This window comes from Lathyrus oleraceus, chromosome 1 (genome assembly GCF_024323335.1).
Source record: "Lathyrus oleraceus cultivar Zhongwan6 chromosome 1, CAAS_Psat_ZW6_1.0, whole genome shotgun sequence".
NCBI classification, from domain to species: Eukaryota; Viridiplantae; Streptophyta; class Magnoliopsida; order Fabales; family Fabaceae; genus Lathyrus; species Lathyrus oleraceus.
This window is the reverse complement of record NC_066579.1, coordinates 330,732,153-330,747,465: the sequence shown is the minus strand read 5'-3', so window position 1 is coordinate 330,747,465 and position 15,313 is coordinate 330,732,153. Positions and strand designations below refer to the sequence as shown.

The 15,313-nt window shown below is 37.0% G+C and overlaps 1 protein-coding gene across 1 annotated transcript; it reads left to right on the top strand.

Moving 5' to 3' along the window:
- Positions 1-1,751: 1,751 nt before the first annotated feature.
- LOC127105243 (flocculation protein FLO11-like) lies at positions 1,752-13,400 on the top strand. The gene is made up of 2 exons (XM_051042415.1): positions 1,752-2,725; positions 13,376-13,400. The coding sequence occupies exons 1-2, from the start codon at positions 1,752-1,754 to the stop codon at positions 13,398-13,400; spliced, it is 999 nt and encodes a 332-aa protein (XP_050898372.1).
- The last annotated feature ends 1,913 nt before the right edge of the window (positions 13,401-15,313 follow it).

The following is a 15,313-nucleotide window of genomic DNA, read 5'->3' as shown; positions in this document are numbered from 1 at the left end:
GAAATTGTCAGCTCTTGGGAAAGAATCTGATATCCTGAGCCAGTAAAAGACAATCAACCATAGCCCTATCTACTGCAGAAGCGGAATACATTTTAGCATCACTATGCACTACTCAGATGCTCTGGATGAAGAATCAATTAGAGGATCTGCAAATCTTTGAGAGTAACATTCCTATCTTCTGTGATAATATTGCTGCCATTTGTTTAAGCAAGAATCCTATCTTACACTCCAGAGCTAAGCACATAGAAATAAAACATCATTTCATTAGAGACTATGTTCAGAAAGGTGTAGTAATATTGAAATTCATTGATACAGATCATCAATGGGCTGACATCTTTACCAAACCCCTAGCTAAAGATAGATTCCTTTTTATCTTAAAGAATCTGAACATTCAAAATTGCCCTGAATAAAATGTGCCTCTGAGCTTGTATAATAAGATTCTGATGTAAACCAAGTGGATTTTGCCTCTGACTCTGATACTCCTACCAAGTTAGAAGTCATCTGAGTTAGAAATCTCCAGGAACCAATCCGTTGGTATTCCTGAAGATCAAATAGAGCAAACACGTGGAGTACCTTGCGTCTGACCTTGGAACTTCTAGACATCTGTCTAGCAGTAATCAAGGAACAGTCCCTTGAGATCTCCTCGAGCAGTGTACTGACTGTTGGGATTAGACATCATTAATGAGCTGTAATCATTTTCCCTCTAAACGTGCATACTTGGTTTTTGTGCTAAACTCTGCTTTGTGTGTCGTTTTGCATGCGCCCTAATTTGGGTATTTAAACACCTCTCTTCACACATTGCACACTTTTCACTCTCACGCACTCTTAACCCTCTGCAAGCTCAGCTCTCCCTCAAGGCATTCCTGCAGCATCCTTTCAAGTTCCTCAATTTTCAACCCATCTCATCAACAACATTCATGGATTCCCAATAACAATCAGTGTACAACTTCTCTCAACAAATGGATTCCAACGAACAAGCTCCAAGCTCAAGCAACCCAAACCCAACGATTACCGGTGTCGTCTCAACTCCCATCTACAAAAAGCCTCACATTCTTGATCGTGAGCCTCATATCAATCTTGCAACGCCATTTGAGAAACTGGAAGTCTTATGTGAATCGTTGGTGGACTTTGACAACATGTGCAGAAATGGTATTGACCTCACTGAAGAACTCAGGAATCAAGGTTGGGGAAACTACTTCCAACGTCTGTATGGTCTAGTTTACACAAATCTAGTGAAGGAATTCTGGAGATTCGCTGATGCTGATGATCACTACATCGTCTCCTATGTTCTGGGAGTCAAAATGGTGATCACTGAGAAGTCCATTGTTGCGCTTTTGGGCATGGAGAAAGATGGAGGAAGAAGGATCTACAACATTAATCCTAGGGAAAAATATCTGTCCCATGAGATTAATCCAACTATCTTCATACAGAACCCTGAAGGCAACCACTCCAAGAACAAGGAGCTACATCAGAACCTCCGAGTCTGGCTGAAGATCAACTTGGGCACCATCCATCATCGCCCAACTTCCAACTCCTCAGACTATATCAACACAGACCAGAAGTGCATCCTCTACTGCATCCACAAGGGTCTGAAGCTCTGCCTTCCAGCACTTCTCTTCAAGTACCTCAGAGACTCTGTAAGAGATACAAGAAACAACATGAAGCCCAGAAACTACATCCCTCTGGGAAGCCTGATCTCCGACGTTCTGATTGAAAGCGGTCTCGTGGACCACCTGATAAAGTTCAGACTCATGGAAGACGTGATGATCGACACTAGAAGAGCTCTAAATGCCAAAAATCTGAAGAGCATGGGGATTTTGGATCAAGTAAGGGCCAAACCTACTCTGGACACCTCCTGGGAAGCTCTCAAAGATCAAAGGAAGATCCCAAATGGACTCTATCTATTCTCAAAGATCGACCCTCCAGAGGTAATCCTGTATTACTTAGATGATCTGAGAAAACAAGGAGTAGATATCTCAGACTTCAACATAAGCCAGCTGCTAGATGAGCCTCCAAACTTCATGAAGCGACCACGAGGACCCTCTGAGAAGGCGAAGCAAGCTAAGAAGGCAAACCTAGGAGAATCCTCCGGATCAAGACCTCCAGCACCTCTGACTGGACCTTCTGGTAAGTCTGTTTTTCTCGCTCCCTCTATACAAATTCATCATATTGCTTCCTCTATCCCTCAGCCAACACCTATATATACCAATTCAGAAACTCCTCCCTCAACCACCAGAACATCTAACCAACCATCTCAAAAATTCAACCTTGCCACCACAACCTTACCTGTTTCAGAAGCAAAAATGCTGAACAAAATCACTTCACCCTCTTCATATTCTTCTCCAGAATCACCCCCCTACTACAACATTTCCACAGATACTGAACCGTCTGACCCTCCCTCTCCAACTCTGGCTCAGCTCCAAACTCGTGCTCTGGCCTCACAACAGCCAACACAATCCACACCTGAACCAGAAGTCACTTCATCACCCACAGCAGAACCAACCACAACCACCTCTGACCCTCCACCATCTGAAACAATCCACGCTGAAACACAACCACCCAACTCTGACATACCCCCACCAAATACCTCCGTTGAACCACAAACTCCTACACTCAATCTAAGCCCTCCCACTTCTCCACCCCAAGCCTCGGACCTCGAAAACACCCTTCCAACCCTTGAGGAAGCAATCATGATGTTTGCAGAAGCCTCAGTTGACAAGGTCAAGTCTCTGACCATCAACTCTGGCATCAGTGATGATCCTTCAGATATAAGGACACACTGGAATAGAGTTATTGGTTGGATGACCGCTGAAGCCTTCAAACTGAAGGGCCTCTCTGAGCAATTCCGAAACGACTTCATCAGAGACGCTGAGTTAAGACTACAAGAGCGCCTAGCCAGAGAAGTTGGGGAGCGAGCCCACAAGGAAGCAGAAGAGAAACCCAGGCAAGAAGAAATGCAAAGGATCAAGGAAGCTGAAGCCAAAGCTCTAGCTGAGGCTGTTGCTGCTGCTGCTGAAGCTAAAGCCAAAGCTGCCGCTGAAGCTGAAGCTCGTCTTGCTGAAGAGTCTGCCAACAGGGTAGAACCGGATGCTCTAACTCAGGGGGAGTCCTCCACCTTTGTCCCTCTGGTTCTCAAGACACTTGAAGATCTTCAAAAAGAGCAGAAGGAAGTCTGAGCCAGATTGGATCAATAGGATTCAGTAAATGTCAACATTCAGAATCTGCTGACCCAGCTGCTCCAGAGGATGCCTCCTCCTCCAAACCCTTAGGCACCTAGGACTTGCTTTTGCGTTCTTTTGCTTGTTGCTTTCTGTTTTGTTTGCTTTTGCTTTCTGTTATCTAGTTGTTGTTAGCTGTCTGTGTTTCTGGCATCTGTGAATATATATATATATATATATATATATATATATATATATATATATATATATATATATATATATATATATATATATATATATATATATATATATATATATATATATATATATATGTGTGTGTGTGTGTGTGTGTGTGTGTGTGTGTGTGTGTGTGTGTGTGTGTGTGTGTATGTGTGTGTGTGTGTGTTTTTCCTTTCAATTCACTACATCTTTTTGATTCTAACAAAAAGGGGGAGAACTAAAAACAGCTCTGGTGAAAACATATCTAAATCCTATCAGTACTCTGCAAACATTGTTTAAAAATTGTTTCTAATCCTTTTTGACTTAGAAATTTGCAGAAGAGAATCTAGAAACATCATTTCATGGAAGCTTCGGTAAGAACTTCTGAACTCCCAGACTTATCTCAGGGGGAGCTCACTTCAATATGATCTAAAACTCTTATCTAAAAATGTTTCATCTCTAAAATTAAGATTGTTTTGTCATCATCAAAAAGGGGGAGATTGTAAGAACAAAATTAGTTCTACAACAGAATTCCAGGATTTTGATGATAACAAAGGATGAAACCAAAAATGGAACCCTAACGAAAATTCTCTAAGTGTGCAGGACTCTGAACAGCAACGAAGGACTCTGATCATTTTATCAGATACAAATCTTGATCAGATACAAAGTACTAGAAGATCAGACGCATCTGAGGAAGAAGTACGCCCAAGAAGTTCTGAATCTGAACAAAGCAAGACAGTAAAAAGAACCAGAAGCTCTAAACATCCACGGGTCTCAGTTCTGATGATCTGGAAGACCAGTACTCTGAGAAGCTCTGATGTAACCTCAACGTAATCTCCTTCTGATGCAGGACTCCGAGATAACAAAGACTCTGATGAAGATTCACCAAATCCAAAAAAAGTAACGGAAAGAATTTCTTCAAATGGAAAGGAAGTATTTTTAGAAAGGAATTATTCAGGGAGACAAATTGGTTATGGCAAGGAACACAGAAGTAATGACATTGAATGCTCATCAAAGACCAATATTATGTCATCACTCCAACGGTCCTTCTCACTACTATATAAAGGACAGCCTACTTCATTGAGAGACACAACAACGCACAGAAAAATCCTTTACATTCTCTCTCAGATTTTCACAAGTTGCTTCTCATACGTGAAAACCTTTGCTTAAATATTCTGCTGTAATATTCGCTTACTCTTAGAAGCACTTACTATTATAAATTTATTTTGCCTAAATTACTTTTGTTCCTCAAGTGACTCTGCGTAGTATGTATACTTGAGAGGACTAAGAGATCATTCTCTTAGACGTTTGGTTGTATTAATCTTTCAAGATTAGTGGATTAAGTCCTTTTTGAAGGCGAAATCGCCTTGGCTGGGTGGACTGGAGTAGCTTTGTGTTATAAGAAAACCAGTATAAAATTCTATGTGTTCTCTTTTTTGAAAAAGCTTTTAATTTCTAAAACAATTCAAACCCCCCTTTCTTGTTTTTCTCACCTTCATTTGTCTCCCCAGTGAGTTTTCCTTATGGAATGCATTATGTTCCTGCGGACCTTCGGTTTCTCTGATTTCTTTTCCTCTGTGGCAACATTTTCCCACAGGGAATTTTATTTTAGATTCACATCACAAGCATCATGAGGTCTCTTAGGGACCAAAATTTGTTTCTATATGTTGTTATTTAAGCTCGTTCTACTGAGTCGAAGCGAAGATTTTAACCTTCACCTTCTCAGCTAGAACGTTCTTAAATAGGGGCAGCTGTAAAACCCCAATTTTGACCCTAAGATCCCTCATTCCATCATATGCATTAGCATTGGGATCATACCTTGGTATTCTCCTTACCCCTCTTTCATTGGTTTTGTTTTGGGAGAGATCACCAAGCACCATGTGATTGTATCATACTTGTATTTTATCATTTTACTAACCAAAATATGTCATTGCATTTGCCTAACTCTTTTGTAGGTAGGACATGATCACCTTGATCTATCAAGTTCACATCTAGGGTTTAAGACCCTCGTTTCTAAGAGCACAACCAAGGAATGATCCACAAAGGTTCTAGGCATCATAGATGAGTCCCCATTATCTCTACATGTTATTTTGATCAAGCATTCTTCAAGAGTTTGGAGTTGATTTGTCTTGGAAACCCTAGTTCATCTGGATATCTTGAGTAACTTCTTCATCAATTGATCAAATTTCTCAAGGGACACTTCAAAATTCATCATCTTAGGCATATATAATCTACCATGAGCCTAAAAAGTCAAGATAATTGCAAGTTAGCCAGTTGGTTGATGGTGGTTGGCCAGATGAATTCATCTTATCAAAACTGGGTCCCCCTAGACCCTATCTCCTATAATTTTCATCATATAAAAATGATTCCAAGATTAAAGTTAATCTAAATGATATTCCAAACAATTTTCATGTTGAGGTCTAGAGCTAATTTTGATTGGAAAGTCATTTTCTATATTGAAACATTATAGGTCATTTTGTCTAAACCCTAATTTAAAAGTCAATTTCCCAAGGCCATAACTTGCTCAATTTTTATGAGATGAAAGATTTACAGGTTGCAAAATAAAATTAAAGATGTCTACTTCAACTTTTATGTTTGGAGTGAGAGCTAAATCAACTTTATGAGCATGTGATATGAGGATATATTATAGTTCATTTTGGACCAATAGCATTGAACAAGTGATTTTCCTCAACTTCAAAAATGCATAACTCACTCATCCTAAATCCAAATAATTCCAAATTGGTGACCAATTTTAAGGTATTATAAAGATCTATAATTTTGATAAAGACACTTTTCTCATTTGGAGCTCACATAAGAAGTTAAGCAAGGTGGAATAATTGAATATGTGGCTTAACACTTAGAAAATATTTTGACATGTTAAAATTTCCAAAATTCCACCTCTAATTTCACCATGATAAAAGTCAAAAATGGAAATGTGTCCAACATTAGAGTTGTTCCTTTTGATCTAATCTTTCCAAAGAGTCCTAATTCATTCATTTTGGACTAAGTTTGATAGGTCTGAGCATGGTGTAAATAGACCTATATCGGTTGGCAAAGTCAAAGCTTCAAATGTTCAAACAACTTTGCCTTGCCATTCAAGCTTCATGCAGACCTCTTTTCAGTTGATTATGGATCAAAATGGGTTGCTTCATGGGCTTGCACACGCCCATGCAAGCATGTGAGTTGCATTACCAAATCTGGAGAATTTTTCAAGTGTGCAAATAACACTTCTCATGGCTATAAATAGAGGTCCCCTGCATCAATTCAGAGGACCCTTGCGCACCAACTTTTCCCCCAACATTCCAAACCCTCTCAATTCAAAGAAAACCCTGAGAAATTTCATTTGAAGTTTGAGTTTGAATCTCACTGTTTGGAGATTCAAAAACTCCATGATCCAATGCTTTGCATTGTTCTTAAGCCACTTCCACAAACTCCATAAGCAAGATCAAGCACGAATTAAAGCAAGAGAGATCCATTTCTGCACAACATTGAAGGTAATTTTCTAGATTTTTCTTCTCTTCGATTCTCTCTTAATACTCATAAATTCTCTTGGATCCTTGGTTGTCGGAAGTCCTACCAATGTAGGCAAGAAGATTGAGTTGCTTTGGGTCAAATCAAAGCAACTCAATTGACATACCTCAAAATTCAACTCCACGTATCTCTCTATATATTTGGAGTTAGTTAAAATGGAGGTGATATTCGTGATTTACATCATTTTATATTGAAGATCATGTCCTCTTTTTTCATTTATGATGTGGTGATGACTGAACCAGTCCGGCCAGAGTCATCAGAGAAGATGACCGACCTTTGGCTCCGGCGATGCGCTGGAAGCGTTCAGAGCCAATAGATGAGTTTGAAATGTTTTAATCAGAAGCGTACATTGTGATCACCAGGCGTGTGGGCGTTTGACTCAAGCGCATCATGGAACGTGCGCGCTCCACCACTTGATTTTCCACCTCAATTAATGAGGAAGATCAAATGGTCCATGTTTTTTTGATTATCTAATTTTATTTTTTATTCCTTTGATTTTCATTAATTCATATTAATTTTAATATTAATCCAAAAAATATGAGAGTTTCACCAAAAAAATTTAAATAAAATCCTCTTTCATTTTCTTAATTAAAATTTTTTGGATCATTATTAATATTTTTCATGATTTAATTGATTTTGTGAATATTTTTAATTGTTTAAAAATACTTTTAAGTCTCCAAAAATTCTGAATTTTTTTCTCCAAGGTCCCTTGACCTTTTTTGACCTATGATAAATCTCATGGCCATTTCTTTGGTGTTTTGATGAGGTTTTAGGAAATTGACCAACCATATTTAATTTAATGCATTATTTTTAATTTTTTTAATATTTTTTAATTGTTTAAATGCTAAATTAATTATTTGTGAGTTTAACTTATGTTGTTGGGCCTTGGTCAAGGTTGATTTGACTTTGTTAGGTTAGGACCATTGGATTTAGGGGATTGATGGAATGTACATTCCATCTCCCAAAATGAATGAATGATCTTAACTTGGTAAAAGTCCTCCTTTGTCCAATTTGAGTTTGATCTATTCCCCCTCCCTCTTCATCCCATTCCCTTTCTTTATGCATTCATATCATGGACCTATGTGTAAGACCCTAATTTTGGCCCTAAGATCCCTCATGGCATCATGTTATTGCACAAGTGCATTGCCTCAAGGATCATAGCATGTTTGGCTCCTTAACCCTAGAGTTGGGACTTGTTTGAGTGATTTGAGATCACCAAGCATGCTTGTATTTTATTTTATTTCTTTTCATATTTTATTACTAACCAAAAGCACAAAAATATGCAAATAACTCTTTTTTATTTTGAAGCTCAAGTGATCATGTGCTCCACAATGCTCCTAGGAGACTCCTAAGCCCAATGCAATGGCTAGATGAAGATGAGAAAAAGCATGGCAATGGTCCACAAAGTTCCTAATCATAATATATGCCTACCAAATATCTTAATTTTCCAATTTGATCAAGATAACCCAAAGGGATTGAAGATTGTTTCCCAAGGAAATCCTAATTTCATTGTGCTTTAACTGTGCCTTGCCCATGAAGCAATCTCAACCTCTGATCAAATTTAATCAAGGGAAGTTCTTTAATTTATCATTTTATGCATACATGAGCCTATTTGAGGCACCTCAATCATTTATTCATCAAGATTGGAAGTTTGACTTTGAAAAGTTGACCAGTCAAGTCATCTGACTAAGTTGAGGTTCAATGAGCGATAACGATTGATGTGTTTGTCAAATGAAGATGACCTTAAAATAAAAACTGTTCCTAAGAACCATATTAACAACTTTCATGTTCATAAAAAATCCATTTGAAGCTTTTAAGGTCATCATTCGTTTAAAAACATTATAGGTCATTTGGACTGAAACCCTAATTTTAGGTCAACTTGCCAAGGGCATAATTTTCTCAATTTTTATGATTTTAGGTGGTACTAAATGAATTGGAAAGCTTAAGATGTCTACTTAAAATGTTATGTTGGACAAAATCTCATAATCCTAAAGGAAATACAGGTTTCATTGCAAAACATTATAGGTCACCTTTGGCTTAATTCATTGAATTTGAAAAAGTACCCAACTTAAAATGCCCATAACTTTGTCATAGTAAATCCAAATGGTGCAAACTATGATTATAAATTGATTGTATTGAAAATATATACAACTTTTGTGTTGGAGATTTTCTCATTTGAAGCTTGTATCATGAGGACAGAGGGGTTTGATCAAGCTTACTTTTGGTTGATTTTTTTTAAATGATTTGAACATGTTTTATACTTGAACTTTCCAAGCCAGTTTTGATCAATTTGCACATATCAAATGTTTTTTCCCAACATTACTTTTATTCCTTATTTCAAGAACTTTCCAACCATTACTCACAATAGTCATTTGGATCTACCATTTGGGAGATTCGAATTTTTATTCATTTATGTGCATTTTTGATATTTTATGTTAAAAATTGAAATGCAAGTTGTTTCCATTCCATGTGCACGACCACATGCTTTCCATATGATCTCAGCAAGCTGCTTCAGCCATTCATGGGTCTCTCACACGTCCACAAAGGCCCATGCATTCACAATTGCAATTCCCATGCACATGAGCAAAGTGTGAATTCAGATGCATTTACCTATAAATAAAGGTTTCCTCTCCTTCATTTGATAACCTTTTGGAGATCCCTCATGCTGCTGAACTGAAACCACACCCTCACCAAAGGAATCATTCACCATTTTTTCAGTATTTTTGAGCTTGAAATTCAGCAACATTAGTTGAATTTCAAAGCTAGATTCCTTAGCCAATCATCATCCCTACATTCAGAAATCAAAAAGGAGCAAAAATCTTGAAGAATTCATGGCCAGAAACTCACCATTTTGAAGGTATAAGCTCAAATTGTTTGGATTTGAAACTCACAATTCAATGTAGTATTCTTGTGGTTTTGTGGTTCTCTGAAGTCCTCATACTTGAGGCAAGCTTTTGGTGCATTAATTTTCCATTTCAAGAGAAATCCGTGTGGACACCATGATTTTCTCCTTCATCTTTCTCTCAATATAGGAAGAATGAGAGGAATCTAATGGTACATCGATGATCTACATCACCTGAGCTTCATTCCCATGCCCTTGTTTTTCATTTTTTATGAGATTTATTTTCCTGCAATTCTAGCCGGAGTTTGTGTGGTTGATCGGAGAAGATGGTGGTTTCCACCACCACCACCACGTGTTCTGATCCCAGCCTTTGGATCTCTCTCTCACGGTCTAATCTCATGCGTCCATTCTAATAACTTGTTTTAATGCATTGTGTTGCGCTGTTGACTGGAGTCCACCATGTATCCTCAGATCCAGACCGTGCACCATTTCCACGTCAATTAATGAAATGGATCTGGTGGCTCAGCTTTTTTCGTTTATTTCATTTTTCTCTTTATTTTCTTTTAGTTCATTCTATTTTCAATAATTCATAAAAAATTCATATGAGGTCAGAAAAATATGAGACCAACTCTAAAAAATTTCTTGAAAAATCTAGTTTAATATTATGATTTTAAATTATTTTTGTGACCTCATTTGATATTTTTCATGAATTATTTGGTTTTTAATGATTTTAATTCATTTTAAAATGCTTTCTGACTTTAGAAAAATACAAAAATATTTTCATAGCACCTATGGATCATGATAAGTCAATGAAAAATAGTCTCAACAATTTCTTGTTTGTTTTGAGACTATTTGAGATTTTAATTCATATTATACTATTTTTTGTTGTTTTTAATTGATTTTAATTGCTTTCTGGTTTTAAAAAATTTGTGAGAAAATTAGTCAAAGTTTGTTTGACTATGTAGAACTTATGAAAATTTAATTGGACTTATTGAAGTTGTTTTGAATTGAATTTGAGGTTCAACTTTGTTTGTTTATTTTTTCTTTGTATTTTATTTTAATTCAAAAATTACCAAAAAAATATCATTGACTTCTTGACTTGATATATTCATTCCTCTTCTGTTTGGTGTTGATTAAGGTTGAATTGATTCAACTTTGATCAAATTCATTGGATCTTATGGTTTGAGAATCCTTAAGGATCATCACCTAGAGAGATGAATAAATTTGACCAAGGATGAGTTATCCCTTGATCAATTGGGATTGGTTGTTGTCTTCTAACCCCCCTCCCTTTCATCTTCATCCCTTTCTTTCCCTCAATGGCCAATGAGTTAAAGTCTTGAGGTTGGTCTTGACAAATGGAAGTTTAATCTTCTTTGATCCAAATCAAACTAAACTTGATCCATGATCAAGTGAGTTATTTTGTGTCAAAGATAGGTTACTTATTGGTCAAGCAAATAACCAAAAGTCAATACAAGGTCTTTCCCCTTTTGTTTGGCATGGCAAGTTTATGGAGCTTGGCTTACTAGTCATGACCTCTAACTTGTGTTCTTTGCCTATATTCTTATTGATCGGCCTCATATAGGTGTGGCTACTACCTTAGTCCACTTACAATTGCTTAATATAGTGTTACATTATCTTATGACAAGCTAACATAACTCTACTAACTACTAAGTTTAATTTGAGCTTTTAAATTCTTGTCATTTACTTTTAATGCCATTTATTTCTTGCTCATTATTCATCTTGATTTTTGTTTTGCTCACTTGAGCACATATTTTATGTTTATGTCATTTTCCTTTTGCTCATTTGAGCCCATTATTTTATATAAATATATTGCTATATTATGTTGTTTTAAGTTTGTTTTGATGTGAACCAAAATGCAAAAAGGAGAAAGGACTTAGAATTAGGATTCACCCATGCTTAAAGGAGTTCAAGAGCAACTAGGCCTCAAGCCTTTAGAATGCAAAATATGTTGAAGAGCAACTAGGTCTCATGCCTTTAGAATGCTAAAATTCAAAGTTGACCTCAAATGACTTCTCCTCAAACTTATTCTTTGTCCATTCCCTTTATTATGTTGTGAGCCTTTTAATGTGTGCTTTTGGTGTGGTAGGAGTTTCATCTTAAGATTTGGAAAAGAGGACCATTGCCAGGAGTAGCCAAGTTAAGAGTCAAGCCAAATAGAGATCCTAGGAGCTTGAATTCAAATTATTGATTGCTTACTTTGTGTTCTAAATCTAAAGGAAAGGAGCATCTTGAGTCATCTCTATTGACTCCAAGAAAAGGAACTCCAAGGGTTATCTCTCCTCTCTTATCTTTGTATGCTTTAGGAATAGCCCTTCTCTCCTCTCTCCCCTATAACCAAGCCAAAATCATTTTCAAAACTTTGACTTTATTTCAAATTAGAAACCTAGGCCTTAGGCCTTTGACTTTTCAAAACCATTTTTTCATAAACACTCATTGTAAATAAACTTTAATCCAACTTTGACCTCATTTTGTAAATAAATTTAACTTGTAAATATAACCCATTTCAATTTGTTTTGTGGTTCCAATGGCCATTTGTTAAACTCTTTTCAAAAACATTAGTCATAGGTTTGAGTTATCATAGTGGTTGATGTAAATCTCACCTCATCCTTAGTGTTGGATTATAAGCCCTCCATGCTTATTATAGGGTTAACCCCTCACTAGCATGTTGAAGCCTTCCTCACATGGTGGATTGTTGGTTTAGGTGGAGTTTTCTCCCTTTGATAACAAAAGACCTTACGGCTTTTGATTAAAATCAATTCACCAATCTTTGAAATTTTTACCACGAACTACGAGGTTTTGATCCTCCTTTGTGATGGTACGTATGCAATGGGTTCATCCATTCAAACAACAAAATTTGTAAATATAATCTATTTTCTTCTCATCCCTCCTATCTTTTTGCACAAATCTTTTCACAAATACCAACCTACAACACATATTTGCAAAAAGGGTTCCCTTAGAGTACTAAGGATGTTTTGGGTGCATAAAACCTTCCCATTTCATAACCAACCCCCTTACCTATATCTCTGACATTTTTATTAGTTTTTGATTTAAAAAACATCTTACTTGGCTTTTGTTCGCTTTTTAGCCTTTCCTTTGGATAAATAAAAGTGCGGTGGTGACTCGAATTGTATGTTGACTTTTGGTTTAGTCAATAAACCTAAAGGTAACGAAAACACCACTACACTATGATATCTCAATATCCTAAGGCTAGTTGATTGCAAAGTCAACATAAGTATGGATGAGATTAGGTCCCCCACTTTACATATTCTTTTTGTGTGTGGTATGTTTCATGAGCATAGTTCATCATACTATCTCTCTAACATGCATTAACACTAAAATTCTATTACGCGACCTCAAATAGTTGTGACTGTAAGACCCCAATTTTGTCCCTAAGATCCCTCATGGCATCGTATCATTGCATTGCATAGCCTCAAGGATCTTTGAGCATATTAGTTTGCCTTTGACCCTAGTCTTTGCACTAGTGGTTTGTACTCACCTTTTGAGCTTTGCATTTCAGGTTCAAGCAATTAATTCTAATGGATGATGTGATCTCCTTGCTTGAGATGCAATTTACTTTGTTTAACTAATTTTGATTGTGTTGTAGGTCTTTTGGTGGTGGACTCACTTGATTGATTGCCTTTTATGGCTTGCATGTTATACATATTGGAAACCACTGTTGCTGACTGTTTGGTTGTTTGTCTGAATATCCTACTGATTGATTAGCTTTTCATACAGGTACATTAGTCGCTTAAGCTCATTACTTGAGCTTTGATTTGCTTATGGTTGGCATACCACTTAGGTAATTTCTCTAACTCCATGTAGTCTAGAAGCCCTGTCGTTTCTGTTTGGCAAGCATTTGGCTGAAATCCTCCTTAAGAGGCAATGTCTGTGATTGTTTAATTTTGTGCCATGTACTTCAAGTCCTCCTAAGTGAAGACGCAATTGGCAGATAGAAGGTATTTGCAATCAATCCCCTGTTATTCAGTTGAGTCTTTCATTATGCTCGCACTACGTGCTGATGCATTTGAATAAACACCCAAGATCTTGTATAGAGTCAGTCATGTGGAATAGAGTTCCTCATTCTGGACTCCCACACCTTCTTTGATTCAAGCTCACCCAGGCCAGGGTTAAGAGCTATGAAGTCTAATCCTCATCTCCCATTTCATCTGCTCACCCTGACGGTCAATATCAGAGGTTAAGAGCCTGAACACCCATAACAGTATTGGCTTGTTTGTCAAGGTTGATATGACCCCTTGACTAAAGCCCAACTTTGATTGAGCCTATTGCTTGTGTATAGAGTGTGCTAATTGATTGCTGTGATTGCTTGTGTTTGATTTTGCATATTGTTTTGCATAGTGTTTTGCATCTTGTCTTTGCATTTGTTATTTGTTTTGTTTGAGGAGTCAGATGTAAGACCATTGATTGGCTATCTGTTTCCTGTTCCTTTTGGGGAGCTGGATATAAGACCATTGATTGGCACTCTATTTCCTGTGTTTATTTTGTTTTGAGGAGTTAGAGATAAGACCATTTATTGGCACTCCATTTCCTGTCTTGTTTTGTTTTGTGGAGTCAGATGTAAGACCATTGATTGGCTATCTGTTTCCTGTGTTTCTCTTGTGGAGTCAGACGTAAGACCATTGATTGGCCATCTATTTCCTGATTTGTTCCTTTTGTGGAGTTAGATGTAAGACCATTGATTGGCCATCTGTTTCCCATGTTGCTTTGTGGAGTTGGACGTAAGACCATTTATTGGCACTTCGTTTCCCATTTGTTTTCGGAGTTGGATGTAAGACCATTTATTGGCAATCCATTTCCAATTTTGTTGCTCCTTTGAGCTTGCTTATCTGATTATTACTTTGTGTTGCCTAATTCCAAAGGAACTTACTTGGATCATTTCTATGATCTTGAGAAAGGAATTCCTACTTGTGGCCTTGTCCCTTATCCATGACCCTTTTGTGCTTAACCTTAACCTTTTTCATCCTTAAACCAAAAAAAACAAAATTGTGCAAACTTCTGATTCTTTTTCAAATTAGAAACCTAGGCCATATGCCTTTGCTTTTCAAACTTCTTTTCATAAATACTCATTTGTAATTGAACTTAATTCATACTTTGACTTCATTTTGTGAATAATACTCTAATTGGTTAATTCAACCCACTCAATTGCTTTTTGTGGCCCTTGTCCATTTCTTAATCAAGTTTTCATACATTAGTCGTAGATCTGAATTATCTTAGTGGTTGATGTAAATCTCACCGCATCCTTAGTGATCGAATCGTAAGTCTTCCATACTGATAACAGGGTTAACCCCTCTAGTATGTCAAAGCTATTCTCACATGGTGGATTGTTGGTTCAGGTCGAGTGTTCTCCCTTTGATAATGAAAGACCTTAAGGCTTTTGTTTAAAATCAATCCACTCACTTTTTGGAAATCTTTTAGCCGAACTACGGCGTTTTGATCCTTATCTTTCATGAAAAGGTACGTAGGCAACGAATTCATCCATCCAAACACAAAAATAAAATTTGTACATTCTTTTCTCACCTCTTCC

Coding starts and splice junctions, on each gene's coding strand:
- LOC127105243 (XM_051042415.1), top strand. CDS start 1,752: ATGGAAGACGTGATGATCGACACTAGAAGAGCTCTAAATGCCAAAAAT. Junction 2,726..13,375: donor GCCTCAGTTGACAAGGTCAA/GTCTCTGACCAT, acceptor ATTGTGTTGTAG/GTCTTTTGGTGGTGGACTCA.